This window comes from Atheta coriaria, unplaced genomic scaffold, assembly GCF_025399875.1.
Source record: "Atheta coriaria isolate IRGN ID8LTWV9N9 unplaced genomic scaffold, Caltech_Dcor_3.1 hic_scaffold_6_pilon, whole genome shotgun sequence".
Taxonomy (NCBI): domain Eukaryota; kingdom Metazoa; phylum Arthropoda; class Insecta; order Coleoptera; family Staphylinidae; genus Dalotia; species Dalotia coriaria.
The window spans coordinates 4,716,793-4,732,956 of NW_027045448.1; the positions used below are offsets into that span (position 1 = coordinate 4,716,793).

At 41.5% G+C, this 16,164-nt stretch overlaps 2 protein-coding genes across 7 annotated transcripts in view; one reads left to right on the top strand and one right to left on the bottom strand.

The window, feature by feature from the left end:
* Positions 1–249: 249 nt before the first annotated feature.
* Spn (protein phosphatase 1 regulatory subunit spinophilin) lies at positions 250–16,109 on the bottom strand. Of its 6 annotated transcripts, none has more exons than XM_065305237.1 (11): positions 15,969–16,109; positions 6,710–8,307; positions 5,354–6,003; positions 5,060–5,241; positions 3,949–4,997; positions 3,766–3,887; positions 3,550–3,603; positions 2,422–3,426; positions 2,215–2,353; positions 1,897–2,147; positions 250–1,832 (listed from the first exon to the last, which is right to left on the bottom strand). In XM_065305237.1, the coding sequence occupies exons 2-11, from the start codon at positions 8,292–8,294 to the stop codon at positions 1,569–1,571; spliced, it is 5,301 nt and encodes a 1,766-aa protein (XP_065161309.1). In that variant the 5' UTR covers positions 8,295–8,307; positions 15,969–16,109; the 3' UTR covers positions 250–1,568. The 6 variants fall into 6 exon arrangements, with proteins under 6 accessions (XP_065161309.1, XP_065161308.1, XP_065161307.1 ...); XM_065305236.1 differs by having other exon boundaries at positions 2,212–2,353; XM_065305235.1 differs by having other exon boundaries at positions 2,215–2,368.
* Positions 16,027–16,164, top strand: part of p130CAS (Serine_rich_CAS and FAT-like_CAS_C domain-containing protein p130CAS) — a 32,441-nt gene continuing 32,303 nt past the window's right edge. Inside the window, exon 1 of the mRNA XM_065305241.1 lies at positions 16,027–16,163. The gene's annotated coding sequence lies outside the window, so the exon portion shown is untranslated. The remainder of the gene's footprint in view (position 16,164) is intronic.

Below are 16,164 nucleotides of genomic sequence, written 5' to 3' on the forward strand. Positions count from 1 at the left end.
GTTATTTCTTTGCGGCTTGGTAATTAAATCAATCCACTAATTGATTATTGATTTTTGGGTCGTTCTTTTCTACCTTAGCACCGCAAATCATCGGAATGGATGTTAGTATCCTGATAAAAGTGCAAAAAACAATTTCATACATTGTAACACTTTGTAATATTTAATTAATAAATTAGACATAGCTTAGTAACTTATAAAATACTTGAGTGCATGCAGGTGTTTAGCGATTACAAAAGTCAAAACTTCACATTTTATCGTCGTATTAAGTATTTTTATTCTTTACCACTGTTAAAATCGAAATTTGTAAAATCACAATCAAATGTTTAAATGTTTAAACATAATGCATTAGAATTAGATATAATCATATTCATTTCTATATATAATATTCATTACTTAAATAGGTAGTAAATTAATTAAAGTACGATGTATATAATCATTTCAAACTGTGGCGATCGCAAAACGCACCACTCAGTCACAGCTTACCAGTCATCAACAAAAAAAATATATAATATTGAGCAACAACACAAATAAAAAATCGAACAGAGACTCATGAATGCTACGGGGCGGTTCGAGAGAAACGAAATCAAACTATTACATTAAACAAGACGTGTGTGTTGGTCCCGTAACGAAAAGTTTACAATACAAAACGAAACCACAGAGTATATTCGACAACTTACATGAGTTTTGTTTTAAAGTTAAGATAAATACACATAAATAGTTCACTTTTAAATAAAATATGTCTTAAATAAGAAACAAAACACGCGCTAAAGATTCATATCCATCGTATGTTCGTCCAACATAAGAATTCGGAGATAATGAGATAAATATTTATTAGCATAGTTTATAAAATGCCCACGATATAGTCGAACAAACTGAAGAGTATGCGTCGTCATCGTCAATCAAATATCTACAACTTTGAATAATCGTATTGTGTGTATAAACATCTCTTCCGTTCAAAAAACCGTGCCACTCGATGGGCTGATTGAATGCATCAATCAGCGGAGTGAGCACTGCTAAAATTGCACCCGGCCGCCATTTTATGTGCGGCGGCCATCTTATTCAATGCGTGAGTGAGATGATACTTGAAATATGGTATTTTTTGTTTTGATTACATCGTAATATTAGAATAATCGAGTATAGATAATCAGAATCTGTGTTTTTCGCAAACTTACACTTAAGTTTTCATTACGTGACAGTGACAGATCATGAAGAAATACGCACTGCGAGTGCATTACCACTCACAGCGGTAATTTCCTGGTGTTTTTTAATGTGACTTCTACCACGAGCACGTTATATTTATATTAATAATCTACACCACACAACATCGTCGACTTTTTGGCAATAAAACAGCAATCAAATCATACGCACTATCATATACACCAGTTTTTACACGTTTATATTCGGGGGGTAAGATAGTACATACACGCACTAATAAAACACCTGTATGGCAGGATTTCCTTTCATCTTGCATCATATTCATCATGATGACGTCTAAAAAACGCGAACTTTTATTCAAGCGTCCATTGCACGCTCTCAGCGAATTTGTTTGTTAGGCCGTTCTGTGGCATTCACTTCTTCTTGCTGGCTTTCTCCGCCTTTCGTTGTTGTTTCTCTTTCTCTTTGCGGTCTTTTTCCATTTGCTTACGTTCTTTCTCGGCCTGGTGGCGCAGCTCTTTGATTTTACGTTTCAAGCGCGTTTTATCATCGCCGCTCACCTTGAGGATTTTAAAGTCCGCAGAGGTTAATTGTAAGAGTGCTGAGCCGTTGACTTGCAACTCGACAAACTTGGGGATGTGCTGTTCTAAGCCTAAACCTAATAACCATTGGCACACCTGGGAAAAAAAGTAATATGTAGTAAAATTTAAGAAATGGATTTGTTTTTATTAGTTCACTTACTTGTTCTTTACTCCAGTCGGCAACAGCAGATGATTGCCAAAAGTGAGAATTTCGTTTATCACAACTGGCAATACTGCATGAAGATAGACTAATATCCGAAGGATGCATACTGCTCCACGTATCCATTCGTGAAGGAGATACAGACCCTGAGGATAAACTCGATGGCGAAGGTGGGGTTGGCGACGCACCAGACTGATGCTGCCATGGTACAGATCCCGGTGGCGATAGTGTAACCGGAGCAACTTTTTTCACTACAAAAACATAATATTAAAGAGATGTTTCTTAAACTCGCACCTACAATGGCTCAATATTAACTACCTCGTTGATTAGCCTCGTTTACTGCCTGCCGAATCTCCTCCAATAAATGCTGCGCAGTACTCTTGCTTTTCTCATTCAATTCATCCTGTGAGGCGGTCAAACTCTCCGTTCCGATGCGTTTCTCGCGCTCGGCGAGCACCTGAAAATGGTGATTCTGTTAACATTCATAGACCATTCTCTTCATCACCTCTTTCATAATCAACATACCTGTTTGAGTTGTTCCGCCAGCGATGATGCGGGACCCATCGCTTGCTTACCACCCACCCATGGATCGGGACTGGGTTGTTGCATACTTGATTCCTTCTGAACGCGCGCGTACACCACCCCCGCGGAGTTGTCGATTTTCTGCACGTAATTATTCTGGATCTGCGAGTACTGCACCTGGCTGTTGTAGTGGCTGTTCTGGCTGTTGTACTGTGCGGTGCTGTACGTCGAATAATTGTTCGTGTCCAAGGTGTGCGGGCGCATCAGGTCGTTTTTTGAATCGTTAATGTAAGGAGGATCGAGTTCATCGGCAGAGTTGTAACTTTCGTCCAGACCATAATCTGAACTGCTGTTACTCAGCGAACCCTTTTTGGGCATTTGGCGCGCGCGATTTACTAGCTCCGCTTTGCTTTTATTCGCGGAGATGTCCAACAACTCGTGCGGTGGTACCGCGCTGTCGAATTCGTCCTTAATCGGGAGTTTTCTCTCCACCGTGTCGGTTTTGTTTAGGTCATCAGGACTAGCGTCGGACACTTCCGTGTCGGAAAAGTCTGGGGTGATGCTTTGGCCTAGTTTATTAGGTGGTTGACGTCGGGACATCTGTGGTGTCACAGATTTTGCGTTTGTACTATCGTACGGTAAAGATGGCGGCATTCCGGCTTGTTTCTGTGTCTCGTATAACTTCTGCTCAAGTGTGATAATTCTATCCTTTAAATTCTTCACTAGAGCATTGTATTCAGTGTCTTTCTCCTGCAACAACTGTTGGTAAAAATCTTCTCTTTGCGCCATTTCAATCTCCCGCTGTTGGAATTCCCGACAGAGTTGTTTAGCACGGCTGTATTTCTTCTCCAACGTGAGGTATTGATTCTGTGATTGCTCCAACATATTCTGATAGGTGGTAATCTCCTTCTTTGAAATGGCCAAAGCTTTGTCAGTCTCTTTCAATCTCGCTGCGGTTTGCTCCAGTTTCTCACTCTCATCCGATTTGAGTCCGTTCTGTTCCATCAGCTATAAACAGTTTATTTAATATTTTCATACGATTGAGATGAAAAGTAAGGTGAAAATGTTTTGGGTGAATGAATCCATCCAAGAAAGACCAAAAGCATGCAATAACAAGACAGCTGAGTTTACCTTTGTCTTCAGGCGCGCTAGCTCGTGTTCGGATAGGTTGAGCTTGCGCTGAGTCTGCGTAACAAACAAACACAAAACGTACAAAATCGCCAAATGCATGGAAACCATGGAAACAGAGAAAACGCAACTACACAATGCACAAGTAACACGCAAATCACACGCAAAAATTCATGTTGTGAGTTATTGTTAGAAATATTCCATCAAACATTAGCATACCTCTTGGAGTAACAATCGCAATGATTCTACGTCATTGTTTTCCGGTTCCGGTTCGAACACGTTGTCGTTTGTTGCTGCCAGGGGGCTTACAGGACCATCGGAAACGCTACTATTCGCTGAACCTTGATAAAAGCATAAAAAATTAGATAAAATTTTGTATGCAAACAAAGTTTAAATAATTACCTGTTAAGGGAAGTGTACTGGCATCACTAGCCTGCTGTTCGGCCTCCAACGCTCGCTGTCGACGTTCCTCCCTCTCCTTATCAGCTTGCAGAGATTGACGAATCAACTGCGCCACTTCACTGTTATCAGGATCACGCTCCCTTCCGATACTGAACTTGACTATGCCGGAAGTATTCCGCAGCACGCTAGCCGCATATGCTTGCGTCACTCCCACGAGACTCTTGCCATCAACCTCAATAATCTGATCGTTGACTTGAATCCGCCCGTCTTTTGACGCGGCCCCATTCGAAGTTATCGTCTTAACGAAAATCCCCAACTTTTCCAAGCCAGCGTCAGCCCCGACACCCATGCCGATAATACTCAAACCCAATCCCTCAGGACCCTTCAGCAACTCGACCGGAAACACATCCATTTTCTCGACGCGTTTCTCAAGTTCATATTCAGCGCTCGCTGCAACCGGATCAACATCTTCGTTACGTCGGTCATAATCATTGATGCTGTAGGTCGAGAAAACTTGAATAGGTCCAACAGAGAACCTGATCTTGAACGATTTGGGTATGTACATCGGGTACTCCAGGTCATCATCATCGTCTTCCGGTAGACCGGGTACCTCCATCCAGAAGTGCCCATCTTCAAAGTAATGAATACCATTTTCAATACCAACAACTTGTAGCGGTTGCGGTATAAAATCGGTATCATTATTTGATTCCGAAAAACTGACAGAGTCTATTAAACCGGAATCGGAAGCCATGCTTGATTCCAACTTGCTGTTGGTGACTTCTTGTGTTGACACGTCAATACTACTCGTGGATTCATTCATTACCTGCTTGTCGGCCTTCTTAATTTTTATCACTTGGGCATATTCGACTTGCTCCTCCTGAATTGAAGGTGGTCCGTAACTGTCACTGAGAGACGGTAAACCCATCGAGTCTTGCATGGAGGAGTTCGCATCGGACGTCCATTTGTTTTGCTTAGAGTCTAGTAGTTTCTGAATTTCGCGGGCTTCTTCATCGGTGATTAATTCTTGACGAATTCGTTTTTCTAGTATACTGTAAATATTAAAACATTTATTACTAATTTTCTGTGATAGTGCGTAAAAACTCGAGCATACTTAGAACTTAAAAGATTTTCAGCCTCCGCTGGCGTCATAGCATCCACTTCAGGCGCGTCCTCTTTGATGATGACACGATCGTCGACCTCGTCCTCATCTTCGCTCGCATCAGCATATTCCACATCTTTGAGATCAAGCAGATTTGCTTCGCAGTGAATTTCCGGCGAGTTTTTCACAGGACTCTATTGTAAACACATCACAAATCACTTATGAATAATATATCCATTAGAAATAACTGTTGTATCATCACTATAGTCATCTTGTGATGAAAAGAAGTGAAAACACATTTCTTACCCCTTTCGGCGATACACAAGGAACTACATCAGGCCTATTACTTGCCTCCACGCTTCGCTCATGTTGAATAAACTCCGCCGAGCGCAAATTCTCGCCGTAGTCGTCCTCGTCCTGCATGTCCAGGTCGCAGACAGCCGCCGCAGGCGATCCTCCTTTGGAAGCGTTGTACATTACGTCCGAATCGAAACTCTTGTGGTGCACTACAGTCGCCTGCGAGTCGGAATCCGTGGAGGCATTGGATCGCTGCTGGAGAAGGCAGGAAGGCTTGTTGGGCACCGCGTAGATGGCCTCGACGGTACGCGGCTGCGATAGTGGCGATTCGATGCTCTCGGTGTTCGGGGAATCCTTCGCATCAATCGTCGCATAGTCTCCTTCGTCCTGGATGAACAAATCCACCTTGTCCTCGTCCGTTATAGGATAATCATAAAGCGCGTCCTCGGGCGGTTTCAGTCTCGCGGTGATCTCCGGATACGGCTCATTGAAGCCACCCTCGTCAGTTGTCGAGGAGATAATCGAGGGTGGGCGCGTGCCCAATCCGGCGGCTGGAATGTTCACCGAGATGCTAGAGACTTTGCTACGGCGCGGCACCGGGACTACTTCGTCTTCGTCTTGTTCTTCTTCAGTCTTATTTGATTTCACATCGGCCTGATCTAGATTCGGAAACGAATACATCATCAGCTCTGATTATGCAATCCACCGAAGCATATTTAGTGATTATTTCATTTGTTTGTTCGAAAACGACTACGACTATTTGTTTATTTCGGAAATACTCAATTACGGCCAAAGCCTACGGACCTCGGTTTAAATGATGACTACTCCGCAAACAGGAAACGATCAAAATAAGTGCGCGCATGTGATATTTATAATTACATTCGGGCGTCGCGCAAAAATTGGCGATTTAGAAAAAAATTCAATGACACAGACTTTCCGATGATCGGATGATGTTCCGCTGTACCCAAACGGCACTAACCTGTGCAATCCAAACAAAGCAGCTTCAGACGCAAGCACATCTTCCTCATCCTTCGCGCGGGGAATTGATAACACGCACCACCACAACGATGTCAATGCCAGCGGGCATCCCGACATCGAATTATCGGGATGCGAGAATCGACGCCGCAGATCAATCGCGATCGCGCATAGTTGCCGCCGTACGCGTACGCCGTCGCCAAGTAAGTAAGTAAGTAAATAAGTAAGTGGTTCGGGAGAGACGCGCTCCCGAGAGGCTATAAATACATTCCTGTTCCTACTGAAAAACCTACGCGGCGCGCGTCGAGACACGCACATCGGTCGTCGCCCGACCAATTGAGTTAAGTCACTTTGTAGCAAGTGTTTGTGATTCTTTTTCATCGTGCTTACCTTGGGCACCTATGTCAGTCTTTTCGTTGGTCTCCCGTTCGGCTTTTTCCTCCTCGACGTCGTCTTCCTCCTCCTTTTCCTCAGACTCTTCGTCTTCGAGATCTTCTTCTTCTTCCGCCGCACGAGGTGCGATTCTCGGAGGTGGTTCAGCCTCAACTTCCGGTTTGGTCCTCGGGCTGCTCGGAGGACTAAGCGAGCTTAAACTACTCACGCTAAGCGACTCTTTGTTGCTCACCTCGTCTAGAGACTTTGAGTTAGAACTAGAGTTAGTTGCATTACTGGCATTATTCGTACTTCCACCATTTGTCAAGTTTGCGCCGCCCGAGGGCGACTTTGGCAATTCCTTAACAATTCCACTATGTCGCGTTGAAGTCGGCGTTTCTACAATTACAGCTGCTACAGGTGGTGATGAAGGTGATGTGGGTGTCATTGCCTTATGATGCACATACTGCTCCTCTATCTCCTCTTCAAAGTCTAAGGGTTTGTTCTCTTTGTTGGTTTCCTCTGAATCGCGCTTGTGCTGACCGCGCACCACTCGTGTGTTGATGTTGCGCACTGGTGAGGTCACCGGCGACGGGGACGAGACGTATCTGTCCCGCTCGATGTGATGACGCGGAGAGGGATCTTTGATGGGACTACTGAGCGGACTGCTGATGTGTGTCGGCACTGAGGCTGGCCTCTCCCGCCGTGCGACATTCGGGCGACGCGTCACATCCGGCGGGCACGGCGGTGATGTCGGCGGGCTACGCACCCGCGAAGTGAAAGAAGCACTTCGCGTCGCGCGATTATCCACCACCGGTGCCTCCCTATGACCATAGTGTCCTGGTTTACCAATTTGGTCATTATTTCTATTCGGATCACTCGTATACCTCGAAGTTCTAGTCTTGCTAAAATGCGACGTCCAATTCCGTTGCTTTTCAATCAACTCCTTGCTGTTGAACTTTCTCTCTGGTTTCTCTGGCTTCTTCATCAATTGTGGTTTGCTATACTGCTGCACACCTTTATCATCAGAGTTGCCGTTCAATTTTGTCAACCCACCCATTGTTACTGTATGACCATGTGTTAGACCCGGATGTGGATGGTGCATAGAGTCAATCTCCATCTTATTCCTCGCGAATCCATTCGTTTTATCATTCAGAGGAACACATCTTCTTGTTGTGGGCGAAGGTGATCTTGATCCTTCATCCGTGGATCGGGAGCAGTGTGTTTCTCGAATGTGATCGCTATTCGCTGAGCTGCTGCGAGACCTGTCTAAATGTGGCACATGCCCTGCACTCTTAGTGGTTTGGATGGGATACGGATGACTTGTCACTCGTTGGATATCCCTAGGGCGGTTTTCCTCTCCCAGCTTCTCGAATAAAGCTCGCGCGTTATTGAATCGCGTTAGGTGACTCTCGGTGCGCACCACGGTGACGGTGGCGACGTCGTCGCGATAATCCGTGCCTGGGGAGCTGGTCGAGCGAGGTTTGCTCCCACGCAGTGGGGTAATGACGTCGTCGCGATGAGGATGCTGCCCGGGTGGCTGGAAGCGGTTCGCAATCTGCGACACCTTCGAACTGGCGCGCGGCGTGCGCTTGTCGTCCATTTTATCCGGCAGTCTGCAAGAAGGCGAAACGGGGACACATCGTTAGAATAGTTATGCAAATTCAGAGCGTTTTGTAGGATTTAATGGTGTGACAAAAAAATAAAACTTGTTGCTACCATAAACGAGCCGGCATATTCGCCAACATATGTAAGAGTGTCATAAAGATAGCGATTCGGTGATAGTGCGCTAAGTGTTTTATCAGTTTATAAACTGTGCAATATTTGATCAAAAAACAGCAATTAAAGAACTGTAAAAATACTACTAAAATGAGTCACTATAAAACCACTTCGCACACGTTTTGCAACGAAATAATTATTAAAAACAAAAATAGAAAACATGTAGTAGCGGTGAGTATAATAATTGTACGTTGAGTGCAATTGATGATCGGCGAGCACACGCCGAACGTATCAACTTTTAACAACCGCGTTTAGTTAACTATTTAGCATTACCATATGGTAATCGTCAAGGACGTTTCGTCCGGAAAATAAAGAATGTTCACCGTGTTCACCACGATGCGCATGATGATCACCGGCGGCTTGTCATGCTGGTTTCTTCTGCAGTAGAGAAACTAAAGTCAACACTAATACATTCAGGCCTCTACTGATAATGTTGATCACGAGTCTCTCCCGAAGCCTAGGCATAAGAAAAGCTGGAAGTTAAAGTTGGAGGCACTTGAGGTGTTCGTTCGGTAAAGAGACAAGACTGTCGCCGAACATCTTCTGCATCCAAACGACTTTTTATAGACTTTTCACGACTTTTATAACGACTTATAACTTTGTTATTATGACGTGAGTTATTGTTTGAATCATGTAGGATTTTCAAAGTAGCGGAACAAAAAATGACATCTACATCCGGTTATTTATTAAGTCACAATCGTCAATTTGTTTAGAATTTGTTGTGGAAAAACTGCAAAATGATTGCAGAATTTCATAAATTATGTGAGTTCAACTAGAAAAGATGGCGAGTCCATCAACTTGAGACCTCAGCGTGGAGTTTATTGACTTGATGATGAACGTCGTGATGTATGCTGGTGTGCTCCCAACTCGTTTGGATGCTGGTATACCGAAATGGTCATCGTACAATTAAGTGTCGCGCGACCTTGTGCGGCAATTAATTGCGCTGACAGTCTGGCGTGCGTTACGGAAATATTTCGGACGCTAAACATGCGCGCGTTTTGTTCAACTTTGTTCATTAAAGCTGTCAAAACATCTTCTAATTGAATTTTTCGTTGATTACTACACTTAATTCAAAAGTTTCATCAGTTAGGAAGCAAATTAATTGAAATCCATTTATTGTTTAATTAAAAAGGATAAATAAGTAGTTTAGTTCATAATAAGTACGTGATTCAACTGATGTTATATTTGTTTATCTTACACTACCGATTAAAATGATTTAAAAACACAGCAATCATTTTACTGGGAAGTCGGTAATAAACGTAATTATTATGCAATTAAACGATATAAAAAACAAATGATTACAACAGGAAACACCTGCTAAAATTAATCAACGAATAAATACGCTGTTGTTTACTTTGCGTCAATAATTTATACCGTTTGCATGTTTTCCACGATGAAGATAATTGTAACAATTATGTGAAAGTCAAAGGCATTGTTCTTCTGGATGTCGAATGTCGCATTAACGTGCATTAACGAATGGGTCTATAATAGAGAGTGAACTTTGTTTCAACTTCGACGATAGTTTTCGCCATGCATTAAGACGATTTTCTACTTTACTGGTGAAAACGCGGCGTATTTTTATGCGCGCCAGCGCTCATTCGGCGTGTAATTGAAGAAAATTGCCATCGCGCAATCGATCGCATAAACTAATTCTTTTCTTCTAATTTCTACACACAAGAATATTTCCAACGCTAAAAGCATGCTCGCGATTTTTGCACGTTTTCACGCTTTCTTTCTTCCGTTGATTTCTTAAGCATCAGATAACTAACAACTAAAGTAAAAAATTATAAATAAAAAGAAAAGAGTTACGTTTTGATCTTTAAAGTTCAAACACGACGAAACAAATCGAACTTTGCTCTGATTTCAGTTTGAATTTAGATCGTTGCTGATTGTTTCGACAATCACGACTCGAAATGTTTAGTCTTGAGTTCGTTGATGCGTAATTTCGAGCGAAATTTGCATTCAATGCGGCGATGAATTCCCATCGCGAAGAAATTCATGGATTTACAAATTTCTATAATAGCACTAATTTGCTCGGCATAAATTTATTAATTATCATCCGCGGAGATAATAGCGAGATCGAGCAGAAAATGGACGGAATTGTATGAATTATTTATTAATACAGGCCTAAAGAGATTGAAGCGAAGTTTTTGGAATCGTGGCAAATGCGAACAAACTTAAAAGGAGTCTTACAGCCAGATGTAAGTCTCCATCAACGAAATGAGAGTAGAATAATATTTCCTTATATTATACAGGGTGTTAATAAAATATAAAAACCAAAATTATTTTTAAATTGATTAAATATTGATTTTTTTAAAACTTGTAAATATTACTTACAATAATTTAAATTTGCGGACTTTTTTGAAGACGTTCGGTATGATTGAGTGTTTTATCTATTGTGTTGAGCACAGTTAGTGCGTACGAGCGTCCGAGTGGATTTGTTATAATTTTATCGCATTATATTTAGCATTTCGTATTGCGCTACTTCTCGACTGCAGGCCTGCAGGCATGCAGCACATTGTCTGGTTGCCCACACGCGTCTAAAACCTGTATGAAAACGTAACATCTGCAGCAATCAGCGCATTATTAGCGGCATTAGAGCAATCGTACAAAAAGCTGCAATTAACTAACCTTACGCTTACGCAACTCCTAGTAATAGCAGATGCAAAAATTTCGTTCCGACAGACAATTAATGCCGATAAAGCAGCTCGTCAACGGTCGTAAATTAATTATTTTATTATGCAAAAAGTTGTACGGAGTTTGAAACATTTAGGTAGGGCAAACACGCGTTTTAATGTTTGATCGGGTCGCGTTTCATTAGCGCCATTAACAAGAAGGAACGTGTTGTTTTGTTGCGCGAGCAAGGGCAGGCCCCGGGAGCGTTAATTAATTAATTTGCGCGAAACAGATCACATTTCATATTGTTTTGCAAAGCGGCGCGCAAAACCTTCGGTGTCATCCATGTGTCATAGGTGGTCGTATTATTATCAGTGAGTAGAGGTAATGCAAGCATAAATATGCACGTGATATACTCCGAGGTCGCGCATTAGTAATGTCCCCTTATCAACTGAAATATTTTGTCATTTCGTTTGTGCGACGAACTGTGAACATCCGGAAGGTTCTGGTAGTAATTTTCGTAATAGGTTTTTAACTATGTCATTTTAATCTTTGTTTTGAAATGACATATATGTAATCAGAGCCGAAATTGCTCTAGCGTTGTGGCATTGTAGAATTATTGAATCCAAAAATAATACGCGCGTTCGGGGCGCGGGAGAACATTTCGTGCATTCGTGCAAATAAAAGATCGATAAGGCGCCGCCAGAGTCGAGGTTCGCGGGTGAAGAGCAAAAGCTGGCGGCGCACGGCATGCACACACCACTACCACCCCTATTGCTTTGCAGTCGCAGACGCAACGGACGCAAAACTCTCGAGTTTGCCAGCTTGAGGATGATAGGCGACGATAGTCTAGCTCTCGGCGCCCCACGATATGTAAAACAACACATCACAAACCAGCATATAAGTGAAAACTTCAAAAGTATTATATCTTTGCAAGGAGAAAAGAAGAATTTTTATTTATAACCTGGCACCCTTTATGGCTTAGTGTGCAATGATGTGAAAGTAAGAGGGTTCACCCGTGCAGCTACTACCATGGTGACTAGAGGTTTACGTAATCCGCAGGGGGTATACTCGCGCGCGCGTGGCTACCTGCCTTACCCCCACCACTTTTTGCGGGTTGTCCGGTCACTACCGGTTAGGCAGTCATGTCTGAGTGGTGAAACAGAATAGATTGGTCAATAGATCAATTTCTCCTTTCTCTTTGGTTCTTTGGTGCGGGTTGCGGCGAATCAGGGGCCCGTGGAACCAATTGGTTTTAATGACAATTCTTATTTATCAAATCACTGCTGTTTCGTAACGAACAAAGCAAAAAGTTTAGATAACTGACAGAAATTCATTTTTGTATATAAAAATTCATTTTGTGGATGATATTATGCAAGTTGTTGCAAAAATTCATCTTTGTCAAGTAGGATTTTTCAAGTGGAGACACTCAAAATCCTTCACACTTCTACTACTCGTCCTTCTACTCCTTACAAAAGCGAAAAAAAAAATGCCGAGTGGTGTTAGTATTAGTGTTAGACATGAATTAACAAAAAGAGAAAAAAATCCTATTACACTAAAATAAAACAACTCATCCGGTTTGAATTAAAGCATTCTCGCGGAAAGCTAAAGACAGATGGTCATCGGGTACATCGAGTAACATAATCCTCAACGTCTTGAGCGCTCAATCCAAGTTTACATTCGCGTTTCTTTTCGCATTTTCTCCTCTGCGCTGCACATCTTACAGACTTCCACACAGCTCGTCCTTCCTTTCATCCTTGGTACTTTTTTATACGCTCGCTTCCATGGTATCAAATTACGCTGGCAGCAAGTCATGACAAGAAGCACAGCAAACACAGATTTCGTCGCGAGATAAAACGCGCAGAGATGGTTAATTAAATAATTGCGTTTGTGCCATCATAGAGCATCAACATCAACATCACGTAATCATAACATATAACAAGATAATTACAAACAAAATAAGCTCAACTAGTTATTAGAAAAATTCGAAACATTGTTGCGTTTGTTTTTTTAACTAAATATTGTAACACTGACTTTGTACGTGTACGCTGTGTGAATCTTACCACATCACCTACATATTAATACGTAGAAGGCAGACGCAGACACATAAATTTCATGATTTCATTATAAAAACGATGAATTTACATAAAACCGCAGCGGTTCCCAAGACCCAGCGTTAGCATTTCCACTATATATTGTGGTCTGTCTATTCTATTGCTTTCATACTATATTTACGATCTACAACAATACACTTTAGTTCCTTCCTCTTTCCAACTGCTGTGGTGTTTTTCTTCTAACCTTTTCAATGAAATACACAGCGAGGATTTTTTACTATGTCTGTTCTACTTGGTGTGTTTACATTTTTTACATAATACTCAGTTTTTCCTCTTTCTTTGCTTCTATTTTTAGTCATACGGCATATTAATAACGAAGTTAGAAGTTCTAAAGTAAACCGTATCACTGTGTTTCGCGCTGACACTGTATCTCAACGGCTTTGTTTGTGTGACGTGTAATTATAATCGTTTTTTACCCACAGTTAGTGCCACTAACAACTATTCTCCAATGCATTGTAAAGTGGATGAGATTTACAGTGTGTCAGAACAAAAAAATCCCGAGTTAAAAGTCGGAACGGATTTTTTTTTTATAGAAGTAACCATCCATTATGAGATTTATACATTTTAATTTGTTACGGAAAGAAAAAGAAGCGCAAAGCGTAATCAGTTTAAAACTGTGTTATTGTGGCATGCCGTAAATGTAAACCGCTTGCGGTTTGTACGCTTGCTAATTTATTTCGTTTGTTAATGACGTTATGGTGGTGTTACTAGTTTTGTAATTAAACGATATAAATAAGGAACGCAGCGAATATAATCATAAGTCAGTAATAAAATAAAATTAAATCAATAGCGTCATTTAATCTTATTTTATTTGATTTTTTTCTAATGACCATGACATATGACATGATTTAAAACAATTATCTCAAAACCCAATTGATTCTTTCCGCCGAAAAAGGAAATCATTGATTGATTTACATCATTTATTTCCAGTCAGTCAAGTCTCGGAGTCTTGTTAGTCCTTTAAAAGCACTGCAGCGCTTGTGCTTGTCGATTAACCACATCTGTGGTCATATCGTGTATTGACCCCTACGCATTTTTGTCCACACGCGTCGTTTGTTGAATATAGAGAATATATATAAACGTGAAAAAATGAGGCACATATTATGGTTAGTCGGTTACGATTACGAATATATGGCTACGATATCATTCCTACGCGGAAAGTCACTGCTCAAAACTGATCCATGTGACATGAATCGTAAATATTTTATTCCTATAAGGCAACGCCAATCACATAATAGAATATTTGTTTAATTTTTGTGGTAAAATTTTCATAACTTCAATTTTTTTATTATTATAAAAGAAAGAAAACATACACGCTCTAATTACACGTGCATATTTAATTAGATTCTATTCTGCGGCAACACACAAAGTAAGTTAAGGAAGTAAATAGAAATAAATTTCAGTTACGTACGTTTATTAAATATTTGCGTGGTAATATAATAGTTTTAAAAAATGCGTTACTCACACGAATCTAACACTTTTACGAAATTCAATTTGCGCTGTAATTAAAAATTGTTTTGATAGACAAAAAATAACAACGGCGTGTTTTGTGTAGTTGATGATGATGATTTGTTTTCGCGAAAGAGTTTTTTGTTTGTTGTTGTTTTGTCACGCTCGATGAAAATTATATCAACGTCGGGCCGACGTCAACGCATATAAACTCGCAGATACGGAACACATACGAAAATATTGTTCTCGCTGATAAGCAACAACTGCCGTGCCATTACTGAGCGCGAGTAGGAATAAAGGTAAATAAAGTTATTCATTCGTTTCGCGCCGACCGCGCCGACATTTCTGGCAAAGTACAAAACGTGTAAACGAATTGTTTTGTAATAGTTGATGTTTATACAGCGCGCGCACACATGTTGACAAAATTGATTCTCAATTAATTTCAACTAAACGTAGTTTAATATTCGATAATTTCCCCGTTGAAAAATTCCCATCTACTCGCAATTGGAATATTTTAGGGGTTGCCGCCGATGTCGGCAATGGCCGTGGTGTGCTGTACGTCGGGGAAAGCGCGGAAGGCGAGCAGGGGCGCGCCCTGCTCCACTCCGACTCGCTCGCGATTTGTGCGCCGCACGGAAAACCCGCCGCCACCCTAATAATGTACTCCCGGCAAGAGGGTGCAATGCTGTGCATCGCCGCCGTGCATGCGAGGGGGATGGAAATCGACGTGACATAACACGGCGAACGGCGTGCGACGCATATTACTCATCGTCATCTCGTAAATTCTTCACCGCATTTCCCTATGCGCTAAATAACAACAAACGCATATTATTAATAAAACGTAATTAAAACACTCGGTTTAATAATGCAATTACGCTAAAACCCAAACATTCGATAGCAGTGTTTGCTCGCAACGTGGAATTTGGAGCAGTTATGCAAACATTGATGCGGCGGTCTTTTATTGAATCTGGTTAGAGATTGAAATATAAAAAAAAGAAGAAGTCGACCAACGACTCTCTCGGGCCTCTCAAAGTCGACCTCAGCATTGACATTTATGGAAGATGGCCTTTGTCGACGCCCCCGTGCGTCGCCGTTTCATTAAATTCATTAACCGACAAGGAAATGAACGAAACCTGCTTTGAGCATGCACACGTTATTTAATTAAAGAGCATCCACACATTTTTGTTACGAAAAAAAAAACAAAAGATAAACAAATTGTAAGGTTATGTCGCAATGAAATCTTAAGAATTTAGTTGAAGTTTATTAAAAAATTAAGTTGTTTTTTTGTAGATGATTAAATAATATAACAATATACCAACTTGTTTCAGATTTCCAGCGCTCTTCCCGTGAATCGTATGTAATCCGAATCTGGAACTGAACGCGCGCTGTACACACTGCGATAAAGCTTCCGCACTAATCCATCGCGGGGTGTTTCCTCGGCGCACTCTCGCAGCACAACATAAATGATGCGAACCACCAAGAGGCGCGCTCTCCACCGACACCGCGTCTAAACCG